At 40.6% G+C, this 17165-nt stretch overlaps 1 protein-coding gene across 1 annotated transcript in view; it reads left to right on the plus strand.

Annotated features, from left to right (window-relative positions):
• ctnnd2a (catenin (cadherin-associated protein), delta 2a) overlaps window positions 1–17165 on the plus strand; it is a 244102-nt gene that overhangs the window by 131392 nt on the left and 95545 nt on the right. The window contains exon 14 of the mRNA XM_061757693.1: window positions 3785–3958. Coding sequence (XP_061613677.1) covers window positions 3785–3958 — 174 coding nt within the window. The remainder of the gene's footprint in view (window positions 1–3784; window positions 3959–17165) is intronic.

A 17165-nucleotide genomic window follows, 5' to 3' on the forward strand; every position in this document is an offset into this window, starting at 1 on the left:
TGCTTTTATTGCTTGAAGCCAAGTCATACATTTCATTTTACTTAAGCTGCTTCAAAATGCAATTAATTTACATAATTTCCAGACAATTGACAGAATTATAAATAATCAATTTTTTGTTTTAGTTCCCATCCTTATATTTAAAGCTTGAATTGGACTATTTTCCAGCAACATTTCTGACTAAATTCTCATGAGAGTATGCTTGGAATTTAACTGCATAAATCTTGACAATGAAGTTCCATCATTTGTATTGTTAGTTGTTGTTGACCCCAAAGCAGATACAAAATGTTGACAGAGTAACTCAAAGTCTTTATTTCAATGAAGTACAAATAAAAGTTCAACTGACAAGTTGGTGCGGTATTGTTCCACATAGAGAGAAAGAAAAAAAGACTAAAATACATAAAGCATTCACCATACTAGAAACTAACTGAGGAAGGAGTACAACACAACAAATGCCAGGAAAATCCCAGAATTTAGGGGGGGAGGAGAAGGAGCACAAAGATAAAACATCCAACAAGGAGTAGGGTTCGATACGAGAAAAGGCTATGATGCAGCACAGCACAGGACAAAGTCAAAGGAACGATCTGGCATATTCATGGTGTGAGCGCAGTGCTGAAGTCGGGGAGCCGATAGCCAATAGTCCCCAGTAGTGATGTTACAAGGTGTGCCGAGTCTTCGAGGCGTGTGTCGAGTAATGGAAGAGGCGTTTCTGCAAAGGGCATATCGAGGCTTGCTTCATTTCGGGGGCCTAACCCTAGTGATGACATCTGAAGCCTCGCTGCCCGGCTGTGCCACGTGACCGATTCGGGAAGCGCTTCAGATTTTGCCGTGAGGTTTGACAGCAATCTAAACCCCTCATGCATGCTCCATTCAAAATGGGTGTGTGTGTGTGTTTTTTTTTTTATATAGAGTTGCAGTCAGCTCAGTTTGGATAAAGACTGTGTCGTTGGTATAGGCTAAGGAGGAGGTGGAGAAATGAAAGTCATTCTTGTATGGCACTAATAGTGAGAGCCAGCACTGACCGTAGTAATTGACACTTGAACGGTTGACGTTTTATGATGTTGCCTGAGGCACAGTTGGGATCCCTTAGCGTGGTCAAGTATAAGGCCTTGCTCTATTTCTGAATTAACTGGCCATGAGAATTGTTGGACGTATTTACAGTATAATCATTTTCAAGATGGTTTGTTGAGTCATTCATGTAATCCAAAAGGAATTCCAAATATTCTGCAAACATCGTTACCATATTTGTTTGGAATCGTTTTCACACAACAAAAAGCACTGAGGCACCAAAGGGCTGGGGTTTTTTCATATATTTTGTTATCCTTAAATAGTTTACCAAATTAAACATCATGGGAGGGCTATTTTCTGCACCATTTTTTTCTTCTTTACTTAATGTTCCCTCTCCCTTTTGGAAGAAAGAGGTCAGTGCTTCTGCGAGTGAGGCCCTTTGAGTCAAAAATATAAATGAATAAAGAAATAAAAACCAACTCATCAAGACTTCAAAGACAAAGTGGATCGGAGGAAGGGAGCCAGCTTGAATGAGTCATGCAGTTAAATGGGCGCGTCTTGACTTTTTATTAGCTCGCAAATTCAGACTGTCTCAACCTGGGTTTTTTTTTAAGCTTTCCTCCTGTTTTTCTCTGTTTTCATCGTGGTACTACTCAGTGGTTGTCACAAGTACAGTACAAGCTTTCGTTGTTCGTGAGCTCTTCATTTTGTTCGATGTTATTCCTTTATTGTGAGACGCATGTAAACAACATTGATCTTGCTAACATTCAATGCAATGTCATTGCTGATAGTTGTACCAGTCTGCTTCCTTGATGGACCCAGATGTACTGTGTGTGGGTATGATTGTTATTATTGCAGTGATGGAAATCGTGGCCTCAACTGAGCTAACATGGACGATGCCATGTCAGCATGTCTTGTTTTTCTTCATTTAAACAAGAAAAAAACAATATTTAAGGTTTTATTGGTAGAAAGGACTCTCTTTTCCTTTAGAGGCTTATCCTGTCTAAGGATGTGGTAGGGATGCATCATGATAGTTGGTTTATTTGTCACTTCTTCCACACGAAACTCACCCAAGACTGCCTTAATCTTTGTGCAGAGCGGGAAAACGGGTCCTTCCTAACAAATATGGTACCACAAAGTTGGAAGCATCAAATTGTCTTGGTAAGATGGGTGATTCAAGTTCAGAATAGAATGGACCCAAACCAAATCCTGATTGATTATAGATTTTTAATAGAGGGGTTTCTTTTTTCCACTTATATACAGGTAGTGTACATTATCCTATATCAGAGGGTATTTATTAAATTCCAATATGATGTGAAAGGCTGAAGCGCTCACAGCTTTAAATTGATGGTGCAGTTACTTAGCGTTTTAAAAATTATAGAGTTGGGCTCGTTCCTTCCCCTCAGAGGCCGGAATCTCCTTAGCACACGACTCGCCATCGACAGAGCTAATGTGACACGATAGCTCCACTGGACCGTCATTCTCTCTCGCTCCCTCTCATTCACTCTCACTCATAGCTTGCGACAGTGTATACATATGATCAACTCCTCCCACTTTATGGTCCTTCCTGGCTCATTATCATATTAGTCCTTTTCTACTCGTTTCTTGATGTAACTTCTTCTTGTCAGAGGGACGCCCCTGCCTTACATTTGTTCGCCAATGTAATGAAGAAATGCCTACTGTCAATGTCTTCGTCGCCCTGTGAATTTGGACCTCGTGCCAAACACACGCCATCGCTTCTTTTTTTTCTTTTGTGACAACCAGCAATGTGTTCAGTTGAGATAAAAAATGAAATGCAATGACATTTTTCTCTTTTACCATCTGCTAATTATCCATCATTTCTTCCAGCTCTTGTGTCACCATGGTGTACTTACTGTCTCCTTTTTAATGTCTGCTGTTGAATTTTTTTTTATAAATATGTAAATGGCCCACCTTTGTAACTTCTTACAGGCGAATGGGGAAAAAAATGGTGTGCAAATGGAAAGGTCTTGTCACGATAGGTTTTTCGAAGGCAAGGCAAAAACGGAGGACCCAAGTGTAGGGAAGCAGGGAGGCAAGGCAAGAGTCAAAAAAATTTCCCAAAAGATGGCAAACAAGGAACATGGATAAAGCAAACAAAACAAAGTCCCACAACAGATAACCAAAGTAAAGAAACTTGAATAAAGCTAAAACTGGAAACAAACCATGACTGAGTTAGACGTGCCACAGACAGAGACAATGACACCTCACAATGAACCGCCAAGAACTGAAAGAAACCAGGGAACTAAATTCAAACAGATTGATGAGGCTACGAGGTATACCTGGACAAGACACGAGTGGCTGGAGGGAGCTGATTGGCTGACACAAGGTAGAAGGTTGATGAGAACAGGTGGACACAACTGAAGGAGCACACAAGACGTGAAAAACATGGAACACAGGAAAACATGAAACAAAACCAAACGCAACCCAAACCAAAACAGACCATAACACTACCCCCCCACCGCCCCCACTTTACTCCCTTTACTCCCTTTACTCTCGACACTCCTAACAGTAAGTGTAAGTGCCCTTCCAAATTGAGAGTATTCACCGCTTTTCTTATTAATGTACTTATCCACCCCATCTTGACAACATCATATTTGACTTCACTCTCTTTAGCCTCTAAGGTCATTATGACCCCCTTCGAGTCATATTTTTTCATGGACCTTCTATAATATCTTTTCCCCTTCTATAAAATCAATCTGACATGCAGAAGGAGATTTTACCACTTTTATATTATTTTTCTTCTCTCTGTTCACTCCAGGCTCTCGTGGCTCCTACAGTAGTCAGCACAGCCAGGAGCCCCTCCGACCCTTGGGGTCTCCAGAGCACCATATAGACCCCATTTATGAGGAACGCGTCTACCACAACAAGGGTCCCATGAGGAGCCTCAGCCAGAGCCAAGGGCCTGACATTGGCCCCTATCGCAACAACACCGGTAGGCAATTTTTACATTTGCTTGTATTTACTTCATATGTTGCGTATATAGATCCAATTTTTTGGGTTTTGAACCAATTTATGCTTTAGTAAGTAATGTAAATAGAAACAACCAGGTCCAAGGTCACCATCGTAAAATGGTGGATGGACGTGTGGGAGACACTTGTGCAGTCAAATCATCAATCAGAATTCATCACCATGATGATTAAAATATCCTGCATTTTCAAACACAATAATGTTCATTATTGAAAATGTCAGAGAATTTACAGTATACAACATGGTTGTAATTGTGGTTGTAGTTTTCAATGGTGTGGAATTGCACCACTCCGTGAGAGTGCTATCAAGCACATGTGAACTGTAAGACGTATTCATTCTCTCAGCTTCCTTGTGTAACTCCATTGTTGCCAATGTATTTTAATAGGGGCCTCACTGTGCTTATCTCAGTGTGGGTTTAGGTACACCGTGTTAATCCCATTAACATTATCATACCGGGATAAAAACACCCAGGTCGGTTCCGCCACATTCACAGTTCCCTTGATGTCATTAGCCAGCCTCCCCTTAATAGCTATCATTAGCATTTGGGGCAGAACCATGCCAGTAAATATGCCATTCCGGCCCTGCATTGGAGTTGATCAATTTCACTCGCACAAAGGGGACATGAAAATTTGCATTTAAGTATGAAGCCCAGCTTTCTAGGTACACTTCGGCATGAATAGATCATTGGCTGTGCTCTTCTTCTTGTAAAAGTCTGTGTAGTACATACACAGTGATAGGATTGTCTTAGCGAAAAGCGTTTTAATTAAATAAGTGCACATCCGAAGTGGTGAGAACAAATTCCCTATTATCTCTAATTTACTGTTCCTTTTATTTGTAGGTTCAAAAGATGAGTCGAAGAAAATACACAAAGGAAATTTACAGAGAAGCTCCAAAAATCAATACGATGCGAAGTAAAGCATGTGCTTTTAATTGTAACCCTTGAGCTTCACGATACCCCGCTCCAAAACGCCCAGCATAACGATTTTTTCCATACACAATTTAAACTCCAATACGCTTTTGGGCCAACAAGCTGGTACATCAACAACAAAGCCTCAGCCTTCGTTAATAAGGCAATAATTTGTATTGTATGTACAGTGACTATAAGAATCTGAGAATGGGATTCATATTACTTAAGCGATTGCACTTAATGAATTGCTTAAAAGCTGTGCTGATATGGTACCTAGTAAGTCATTAATTATGTGACATTGCCTTTTCTTGGCAATGGCAGACTCACTTATTAGGGTGGTGATGCTTCAGTAACACATTTTGCAAGTTATCCTTCACGGTGCAAAGGAAAAAGAAATGTTTGTCTTATTCCTTCCATAACTGTCAAAGTTGCATTCTTGGGGACACTGCATACTGAATCGCATCAATTCAAGCAATGTGGGTCGTCATGTTTCTTATTATGTAACTGTGTTTTACAGGCCTGGATGCATCATTAGGATGCCTGCACAAAACAATACTGTAAGACCCACGACAACAGTTGTATCAAAAGGCTGCCTTTCCAAGTGTAATAATATTTGAAGTTAAGTTTTAATTGAATTATATGTTGATTATTGTGCTTTGAAGTGTTGTGGAACAGCTGTACTACATATTGCACCTGTTCCTAATAGCTTGGTTAAATGAAAGGGCCAACCTCTCAGTAGGTTTAAGAGTACTTTAGTCAATAAGACTATCCATCCTTCCATCTTCTGTACCGCTTCTCCTCACTAGGATCGTGGGCTGCTGGAGCCTATCCCAGCTATCTTCGGGCGGGAGGCGGGGTACACCCTGAACCGGTCGCCAACCAATCGCAGAGCACATATAAACAAACAACCATTCGCACTCACATTCACACCTACGGGCAATTTAGAGTCTCCAATCAACCTACCACGCATGTCTTTGGGATGTGGGAGGAAACTGGCACCCACCCAGGCACGGGGAGAACACGCAAAGTCCACACAGGCGGGGCCGGGATTTGAACCCCGGTCCCCAGAACTGTGAGGCAGATGTGCTAGCCAGTTTTTCACCGTGCCGGCTCAATAAGACTAATCGTCTATAACCAACATTGTGTTGACATTACTCGTGTTGTGTTCTAAGGAGTAGTTTATTTTGGCACCTACTGCATTTTAGTGATATGCATGAATGATTCTTACTACTGCATAGGTGTCTCATATTCTGTTCTGTTTTCAAAGCAGTGGGGGTACTAATTAAAAACTGTATCAACTTTAAATTTAGCTTTACTCTGCTGCTCACACCAACTATTATTGTGCGTGTGTGTGGTGGGGGGCATTGTTTCAGTGTTCGCTCATGGATTAAACCAGGCCAAGGCCCCAGAGGACCGCAGGTTAATGTGGTCTATTTCAAAAGATTATTCCGGCATGGTCACCATGTCCCTCTCTTTCTCATACAGTTCCCTTTGTTGTGATAATAGTATGGCTTATGTTACGCTGTTCCTTTTCTTCTTTTCGCTGTCTAATAGAGGCAAATGAGACCTATTGCTATTCTTACTACTGTTGCAGTGTTACCCTAACATGATACAAATTAATCTCAAAAGTCACTTGTCTTTGTTGCTTGCAGTTCCATGCAAGACGGGCTTTTCCTTGATTTCAAGCAGCGTAGTCATGATGCTCCTGTTGTTTACATTCCATTTGTTGTCTCACAGACCTCATTAGCTCCTCTGCATGAAAATGAATCATTTGCCCATTAATTTTAATTCAAAAAAAGGTTTTCAAAAGAATGCAATTGAAATAGTCAAACACAAAACAGCTGGCCAGCATAATTAGGAAGTGTTAATGCTTTTTAATTTATATTAAAAAAGGGACAAAATAATAAAATGTTGTTCCAAAAATAAAAAAGTTAATCCTGCATGAAGTGCCTTTGCATACTGCTACACTTACAAGCCACAACCGTAGGCGTGCGATAACCGCGAGCAAAATATTGTGGTTTCATGCTGTCAAGGTATTGCACGACTGCTTTAAAATGTATTATTTTGAAATGTTTGGGTAAAGAAATGTTGCTAAATAAAATAAAAAAGAACTTAGTTCTCAGAAAAATGAATAGCTACTTGTCTGCTCTTCTCCGCTTTGTAATGTCTGAGAAGAAACAAACTGTTAGCCATGCTAGTTAGCTAGTTATATCGATAGCAATTCTATACTATTTATTTCACCAATTGTAGGCACTGTAACTCTCAAACGTTCATTTTAAGAGAGTGTTATAATAATATATTAGCGTTACCTTGAAAATAAATAAATGTCAATGTAAATTTGTATTGGAAGTATTGCCTCAATTCTCAATCGACAAAGTGAAAGTCGTTGGGCTCACTGACTACTGGCACCGACAATGGGAAAGCAAGCGGTCATGCCACTTCGGCTGCACTGACAACTAAAAGGGGGAAAAAAAAAAAACAAACAAAAAAAAAAAACTCATACTGCTGTTGGAAAGTTTTTGTTGTTTTGAAACCGTGACTTAAATACACAATTGCAATCTACTTATAAACTGGTAAAATTGTAGGGACACCAGCATAATCTAATGAGATCCAATACAAGAAGATATTTGAAGATAAAATAGTCAGTTTCAGTTAACTCTGTCAGAAAAAGATACATTTACAAACTGTATGATTGTAGTAGCAGTGGTTACCCTATTTAGCTACATTAGAAGTGTAAAGCCTCTCAGTACGTTGCGGTGCAATGACTTCATTCCGTCCATCCATCCATTTTCTAGCCTATCCCAGATGACTTTTGGCCAAAGATAGACTAGACCTAAATTGGTCGCCCGCCCATCAATCGCAGGGCACACATACTGTAGACACACAACTATTAACACTCCCTTCATGAGGAGTAACTGAACCCATGCTGCCCGTGCAACATTTATCATTATCAGTGAGCAAGCATTCAACACAATAATAAACTTTGTGTTAAATTAAATCAAAAACATAGTGTTGTCTTTATGAAGGAAGTTTGCTTAATAAAATGATTGCTTTGGGTTTCATTGGATTGTACACGTGTCCTACTAAAGAATGCACATCAATTAATTACATGTATTAAAAAAAAAAAAAAAAAGATCATCCACCTCGTTTTCTTATCTTTCTTCCCTTAGGCATTTATTTTTAACGTTGCCCGTTTGTACCTTTTATGTTTGTCCTGAAAACCCTCTTGGCTACATAATGACTGACCACTGGGAATAGCTGCACATTTTCTATTTAATAGCTTAGTACCAGCCCTGCGCATAGCTCAAGTGGCATCAAAGGGGGACAATGGGTGATTTCCCACATAGCTCTGGAAGCCACTTTACGCTATTGTTGGTTGATAAAAGGCTAGTTCAGTAGCACTTCAGTATCTTTAGACAGGAGCTGGACAGAAATTGTGCTACAATCAGTAAATCCACTTGCGAAAAGGAGGTTATATATCTGTCCAGCCTTTAACACATAAGATAACCTTACAAGAAATATGTGGAGGGGAAAAACGCTGGAACAATTGCATAGCTTTGTGTTACACACCTGCATATAACCTTTTACATATACAGAGGCATCCTGCCCTCGTTACTACCCTTATTACTCCTGTAATTGTGTGCTACCCTTAATACTTTATCACCTCCCAAACAGACAAGGGCAAAGCTAAGATGCAGCTGCTCCTCAAACTTTATTTGCATATTTTGCCAAACTCTACTGCATGATAAAGCTCGATACAGTTACAACTATGAGTGTGTAAACGCACAACAGGGCTGTAACGGTATTCCAAAAATCACAATTCAGTTTATACATTGTTTTAAAGGTCAGAGTTCAACAGTAACATATCGACCAATTATTTTTGCTATAACAAAATAATAATGCCATTTGTTATTGTTTTGGCATTACCCGAAGAGCCCAGAAGAGATTAAATACTGCCGGAAGTTGCGTTTTGACATGCGCTATTTTCTTATTTTGTGCTGCTGCCGTAGTCACGTTCGTGTGATGCCTTTTCAAATGAGTTAAGTTTGACATCCTGACAAAAGCATATCGCTAGTCATAATATGTGCTTACCAGAAACTAAGTTCCAATGTATTTGTTTATGGAGGAGGCGTAATATATTTTTATTAGGTAATTGCTCCCGCATTTTATTTTTAGAATTTCTATATTAGATCACTAGATTTAAACATCCATCCATCCATTTTCTGAGCCGCTTCTCCTCACTAGGGTCGCGGGCGTGCTGGAGCCTATCCCGGCTGTCATCGGGCAGGAGGCGGGGTACACCCTGAACTGGTTGCCAGCCAATCGCAGGGCACATAGAAACAAACAACCATTCGCACTCACAGTCATGCCTACGGGCAATTTAGAGGCTCCAATTAATGCATGTTTTTGGGATGTGGGAGGAAACCGGAGTGCCCGGAGAAAACCCACGCAGGCACGGGGAGAACATGCAAACTCCACACAGGCGGGGACGGGGATTGAACCCCGCACCTCAGAACTGTGAGGCTGACGCTCTAACCAGTCGGCCACCGTGCCGCCAGATTTAAACATGTGAAGGAAAAATTATGGCAAGTTTTCACAGGCCCATAAAATGACCGGATTCGGTAGATGTAGCTGTAGATGTCGATGTTAGTATGACACGTGCATTATATTCTGAAGTCTCACGACATTAGCTGATGGGTTGTATTTCAAATTTTGTTTGACTTTTGAAGTATATATATTCTAATGTTTTCTTTTCCCCACAAACGCGTCACGAAGGCTACTATCCAGCCTTACATCTACATTTCACCAATTGGCTCTGGCTAGCAAATGTGTTGTTTCTACAGTAATCAGCCTCAAAAACTTTGTGGGAGGGAGACAAAAAAGACAAGAGGGATAAGAGGAAGCAAGGACGAGCTCATCAGAGGAGGAGGAGGAGGAGGAGGAGGAGACGAGGACGAGTGGGTGATAAAGATGGAGACAGTTGGGGGGAAATGGTGCATTTATTTTGCTTCTTTCAGCCAGAAGGCAGGGACATTTAATGGAACCTCTTAAATAGAGAGAATGATTTCCTTCCTGGAAAGCAAGAAAGGTAACAAAAAGTCGAGATCACACTAAAATATTTTCATAACCCTGAGCAGAGTTGGCTCAAGGCATAAGCGAACCAAGCGGCCGCTTGGTGGTCCCCTGGCCACTATGGCTCCCAAAAAGCATCAGGATGTTTTTAAAAACATGAAACATAAAAAGAAATATAACTAAATCAAAAAATGAAAGTGGTGACACAAAGTAACTTAGAAGTTGAACGGTAGTAGTCAAGCTGATGTGATGGTGGAGCGATGGGAGGAGGGCCCCGCATCAAATTCTGCTTTGGGCCCCATAAAGGCTGACCCTGTAACCAATTAATGTTTCATGTGCAAACCATGGACTTGGTCAGTCTTGTGAATGATAATATGTCAATGGTGATTCCTACATATTTGAGATCTCTAAATGGGGCCACTATTGTATCCGTTGTTATTTTCATGGATCCCGTGTCATTCACAGTACAGTTCACTGTTTAATCTCAGCTGATCTTATTATTGGAACCTTTTGGGATGTACAGCATACTGTAAACATCATAAGCAACTGGAGGGTTAGCGGTGGGACCCTTTGGTGCCACTAATAACCATACATTCATATTTCATATCATTCTTGAATCCATGCAGTATTAACCAGATACGTATATCGATTGTATTGATAGTTTTACAGTATCATGATATCTTATGAGCACTATGTATTATTTTTCCATCATGGCAAATGTATTTTAATTGGAGAATTAGCTGCGGTACAATAACTTTCGAGCATTTAGCCAATCTTTAGAGCATTTAGCCAATCCAGTTCCACAAGTCACTTGTGTGTCAGTCTCCAGGCCAACTGTGATTAGAATCGTTTGGCTGAGATCAATTTCTGCTTGGCCCTTGATCATGCTGGTTTATTGATAGACCCTCTGTCTTTTAAATAACGGTAAAAAGTCAGGCTCGAAAATCACTCAAATAGATTTCCTCCCTACCTTAAAAGGTCTGTTTCTGTCTTTATATTTGTGCAACTTGAATATGTGCTCACTGAGGGATTTGTGATAAGAGCTTGGAAGAATGGCCTTTATAGCAATGCCTGTAATCGTGATTTGTTGTCATGAGTGAGAGCATGTGAGAGCCTGCAGAAAACCCAGAATAGATTGTGTTCAGCCCCTCCATTAAGAGCACCAAATAAAACTGAACTCCAGCACTATTTATAATACATATATTTTGTATTCATAAAAAGTCAGTCCAGAAATTATTTATGGTAAAGCTCATTTAAAAACATATGCAGCTACAAGGCATAGCTCGTCTTCAGATTTTTTTTAGTTGACACGAATATGATAAATGCCAAGTTGACGTCGTTGATAGTTTTTTCAGTACGGTACTATATAGTAGTTTAAAACAAAATCCTGCTGGAGCCTAGCTTTTTCCCCTTTACTGGTTCGCCCTCACGTACCAAAGGTCAACATTCAAAAATAAAGACAATTTAAATCAAGTAAGTTGAATAATGGCGGCACGTTGGCCACTGGTTAGCACATCTGCCTCACAGTTCTGAGGACGCGGGTTCAAATCCAGCCTCGCCTGTGTGGAGTTTGCATGTTCTCCTCGTGCCTGCGTGGTTTTTCTCAGAATACTCCGGTTTCCTCTCACATCCCAAAAACATGCTTGCTAGGTTGATTGAAGACTCTAAATTGCCCATAGGTGTAAATGTGAGTATGAATGGTTGTTTGTTTATATGTGTCCTGCGATTGGCTAGCGACCAGTTCAGGCTGTATCCCGCCTCTCGCCAGAAAACAAAAACAAAATGCCATCAACGGACAAACAATCACACTATGACTTAGACTTTTGTCCTTCCTCTGCATGGACATTAAACTTGCCTCATACACACGAGTGTCCTACAACCGCAATGCTGCAAAACACTCGATACAGTGTATGCGTGTGTGTGTCAGCCATTGCTTCTGGATCTGGAACATCATGAGCTATGTGTTAGACTGGGGCTACTCCGAGGGATTAACCTAAGGAGAAAGTAATCCCCCCCTCTCCTCCATATCCAAGCATGTGTGTGCATGTGTATGGGTGCATGTGTGTTCACCTATAGTCGTAGGGCCAAGGTTATAGCTGCATGACCTTAATGCACTGCACCAAAAATGCCCCAGGGGCATACATGTTTAGTCCATGTCAATCACTTTGATATTTAGAACTTGTGAGCCACTGTGTGTGCGCGTGTGTATGTGTTTGTGCGTGCACGAGAAAGAGGGAGAGAGAGAGTGGGGGAGAGAGAGTGAGGGAGAGGGGGAGAGAGAGAGAGAGAGAGAGAGAGGTACTGAGGGGTTTTGTGTAATCGTGCTGAGCGTTGAAGCGTGTCGAGAGAAAGGACATGTCCTCGCCTCTGATCACATAGTCTTCTACAACTAGAATAGAGGCGGCACAATGGAGAGACAGAGGGTGATTGGGAAGAAAGGCCGAGAAAAACATGGGATGAATGGTCGATGACGAGAGGATGACAGGCAAAGAAAAAAAAGGGAAGCATAGGGGGAGTTAAGAAAAGAGCGAGGGCCGGGGATTGAAAGGTGTGAGGCGGGTGAAAGAGGAAGATGGATGGGGTGAGGACAGAGAGGGATGGATCTGGAGAGAGGGAGAAATAAAGAAAGATGCGAAAATGGCAATAAAGCAATGAGGGAAAATAGCGTGACAGAGACAGAGTAGAAGAAAAAGAAATTCGGGCAGAGATGAAAGTACTTCTATACTGTATTCCCCATCTCTGTCATACTTCTTAATGCAGCTTTCTTGCTTGAAGCTCACTGGCGCTTACGCTGGCTGCCTAATTGTGCGAAAAAAACAAAAACAAAAAACAAAGTCCCTTTCTAGACGCTAATCTGCTAGCTATTTGTTTACTAAACACCAAAGTGAGGGAAAACATACACGCCAGAGTGTGTCGTGTGAGAATTATTGACACTGACTCGTTGTGGTTGACACATGACAGTGACTATAGGCTACATATGATATACCCTATTACATTTCACTTTGTCAAAAGTATTCAGACGTGATTTTTAATTTTATTTTTGCTGTCAAGGTAATTGGATGCAGAGTATTTGCGTACATTACATTGCGTACACATAAGGGTGTTATTGCAAGCAAATGTTAAAATGGATTATAATTGCCTATCTCAGTAGTTGAAATCATAAATAAAGTGATCCCTCGTTTTTCACGGTTAATGGGGACCAGAACACTCCGTCAAAGGTAAAAAACCGCGAAGTAGGATTTCTCCCCCTAGGAATTTTCGTGTATGTGTATGTGCGTACCAGAATGTTTAAAATATGTAAACAGTATTTATACTTTACATATTTGAGACAAAGATTGCAACAGTACACGTATTTACTTAAATCTTGAATTCTAAAACCTTATACAGTAATTAACATTCATCAACATTGTCTTCTGAGAGAGGCGAAGAGTTTTGCGTTGGTGGCGGAGGAGAGGCTCTCACTTGACTCTTCTGCTGGAGGTGCTGATGGTGTATCTGGGGTTTTACCTTGGAGAAAAATATGGTGATGGGTAGTCTTTCGCTTTGTTTTTTTAATTTTGCTTCAAAAATTCCCCTGTACAAGGACATAACCCTGTCCCTTATTACGCGGAATTACCACGTTTCGCTTCCTTGTTGAAGCAGTTTTGCGGATATTTGCTTCCTCTTTCTTGATGTACCGCACTGTAGATTCATTCACGCCATAATGGCGTGCCACAGATGCATAACTTCTGCCCTCTTTGATCATATCTAAAAGTTTCACTTTTTCGCTGATGGTCATCATCATCTTCTTCCTCTTGGGCGCCCCGGAGGAAGCTTTCGCAGGGGCACAGCGCATTGTAAGGGCTTAACTAATCAAAAAACGTTATCGCTTCAACCGAAAATGTTGTCACGAACTCAACACTAAGATACAGTACGCGAGACAGTCAACAGCGTGGACTAGACTGGCGAGACACAACAAGGGAAGATGCTGGGTGAGGCTGCGATGATGCGCAGCCAATCAGCTCACGGGATAAATCTACTCGTGCCCTCGTTGGTCGATGTCGCGCCTTGTATGAGTGCCCGTGGCATGTACAGTACAGGCATGTACAAAGCCTCTGAGTCAACACATCTCTTTGTTTGGCATTCAGGGAAACCTTCTCTCTCGTGCATCATCATGAAACAACACGTCAATATGGCAGTTGATATGGCTGTCTTTTTCCATATTTATATATTGATGAATTTTGTATTTTTTTTTTGATGAATATTTTGGATAAACCCACGAAGCACTGAAGCCGCAAAACGTGAAGCGCGAAGTGGCGAGGGAAAACTGGATACAACAAACTATGATCCCAAATCAAATTAATAGCATTTCATACATCCAATCCACACATTTCATCCTCGCATCCATACATAGAGCAGTTGTGGCCAAAATGTTTATATTTTATCCATGTAATATTTTTCAATATGAAATATGTGTTTTACAAACAAATGGACAAAAGATTGAAAAAAACCCTGATTAATTTCATGTCATTTTAAGGAACGATATGATCGGGATATGTATCATTTTTGGGAAATGAAATTACCCATATCAGGGTATAAAATGTTGTTAATATCATACAGCACTACTGAATACGTTTACGTTTTTGTTTTGCCAGTGGGGTGAATTCGGAAACATTTGTATTGGACCTAGCTGATAATAACAGCTCTTTTGTATTTTCTGAAAAATAACATTTCAAACTACAGTAATGCAATTAAATATAGCCAGTTCTAGTTGGGTAAAAAGCTGACTGAAGTTGAAAGGTAATATTTTAAAGTAACAGTGAAGGCACATCTTTAAATAGATATTAATATCTACCGGTAAAGGCAATTTTACAGATATTTTTTCCTTGTAAAGGTCAAGATACACCATTCGAATATATATATGCAATAACAAGAATGCATCTTCAAACATGCGCCCCGTGCTCATTTCCTTCAGGCTGCATGGTCCGCAAAGGTCAAGTCATCAGCCAGCACACTCCATTACCAGGAAAAAGGACACATTCAGCAACTCTCTTTAGTTAAGGTTGGAGAAAAGCATTAAAAAAACAGAGAGAGAAGATAGTATTGAATGTAACCATCAGTCATTCAGGAATCATTTTATCCTACTTTTTAAACCCAATCATAGTAAAACTAGACCAAAGTATATTGCCATCAAATGGATTCAAGCATCATTTTAAAGCTATCGTTTTTTCCCTTCATTCTGCTTGCCCTCCCACCCACTTCTCCCGCTTGGCATTTGTCCTATTTCAGTGTCAAGTCCCTGGGAGGGTGCACTCTCACTTGAATACTAGTGGTGTTAGCCTAAAGCCCTGGTTACTAATGAGACGTTCAGGAAGAAGGACGCATCACAGAGAACATTTAAAGAGGAGAGAAAAGACAAGGATTTGTTTCTGATGGGAGTGACTCTGCTTCATTACCCTTCCTCGTTCTGTGCTGGCCACTGCTCTGCTACCATTTAATTCCCATACCTCTTTTTCTTAAACTGCAGCTCACTCCAATAGCTTCTTTCCAATTCAGTGTATTAAGTCTTCAGTGGGGCATACTAAATCTAGTAAAAAATATAATCAAAGTCATCAATTGATTTTCAATAACTGCTGCTCATCATTAGGATTGCGGGTGAGCTGGAGCCTAGCCCAGCTGACTTTGGGACCATAAACTGGTCACCAGACAATCGCAGGACACATCCGGAGAAAACCCACACAAGCACGGGGAGAACATGCTAAGTACACACAGGGAAAGCCTGAGCTCACATTTGAAAACCGCAGCATCAGAACTGTAAGGCAGACGTGCTAACCACTACTTCACCGTGTAGCCACAATCCAAGTATTTTATTTTTATTATGCTATACAAGTATTTGTGGGTTGAATGTTTTCCTCTGAGGTTTTATTTGTTTTTAGAATTGCAAGGCTGTCTGGATGAAATGTCCTCGCTGGCCGTATGCCTGCTGCCGTTTCCCCACCCATAATTGTACTTTGGGGTTTCTCACATTTTGACTTGAATAAGATACGTGGCACCAGGAGAACTCTTGTTACATTTACCCTCGTTGTGTCTTTTTTCCTGCTTGTCTTATATGAGCCGTTGAATATGCAGTAATTAAGCATCGTTGTGATGTGTTAAGCAGGTGTGTATGCAATTTAAGTGGGAAGATAACAGGGAAGTCAAGTGTATGCCACTTCTCAAGCGAACACGAAGACGCAAAGTACTCTAAGGCCACACTTAAAAGACCTCCGTAGATGTACACTCACTGCTCACTTGATTAGGTACAGCGGTAAAAAAATAATAAAATGTTTATTGTTTTCATGGTTGTAGTTTGCAGTGGTGTAGAACTGCAGTGCCTCACAGTGACAGGTGTTTTTAATCTAGTGTACGTAGTGACATGGCAGGATAAACAAATTAGAAACAAATGTCTGTATGATGTTTTATGCCACTGCAGACTACAGCCATAATGATGCACATATTGTTTGGAATGCATCGTCTTAGACAACCACATTGTGTCCCGCACGATACCTGTTGATTACACTCGCGTTGCTCTGCTCAGAAGGGAATGTAGTAATTTACAGATTGTGAGACTCCTTGATCAATAATAATAATAACGTAAACTGTAAATACACACACAAACCTCTAATAATGGTCATCCACACTACAATCAACAATGTTTTCTCCTTTTTTAGTTCTGTCAAATCCGCCTCTGTTCTTTCCATTTCTTCGCAATATTCCTCTATATTATTTTAGCCAGTTATCACAATTTATTGGTGTAAACATGATCAATGATCATGGTTAAAGGTCCCATAAATACATTTAAAAAATATATTTTTTAAATATTCTTTGCTGTCCTTTTGTTGGGTTTGGGTTGGAAATGCCCAAGATGCCCTTTTTTAAGCTCCTGTATTCAAGTTGGTCTTTTCTGCCTGGCAACTGACACAGAAACAGCTTTGCTCTGATTGGTCCTTGGCGATATCACAGTGTCTTGTGGCGGCCAAGCATTCATAGCGACAATGCTTCTACGTCAGAGAGGAGGATATTTTGAGGTTATGCTCGTTCTCCACTGCGATTCACTTGAAGACAACCGGCGCGCGTCGTTCATCGCTCCCACACATTTTGGTGACAGTGTCTGCAAGTTTCGCTATTTCATCCACAGTTACTTTATAAATGATTAATTAATATTAATTATCGT

Source organism: Phyllopteryx taeniolatus, chromosome 20, assembly GCF_024500385.1.
Source record: "Phyllopteryx taeniolatus isolate TA_2022b chromosome 20, UOR_Ptae_1.2, whole genome shotgun sequence".
NCBI lineage: Eukaryota > Metazoa > Chordata > Actinopteri > Syngnathiformes > Syngnathidae > Phyllopteryx > Phyllopteryx taeniolatus.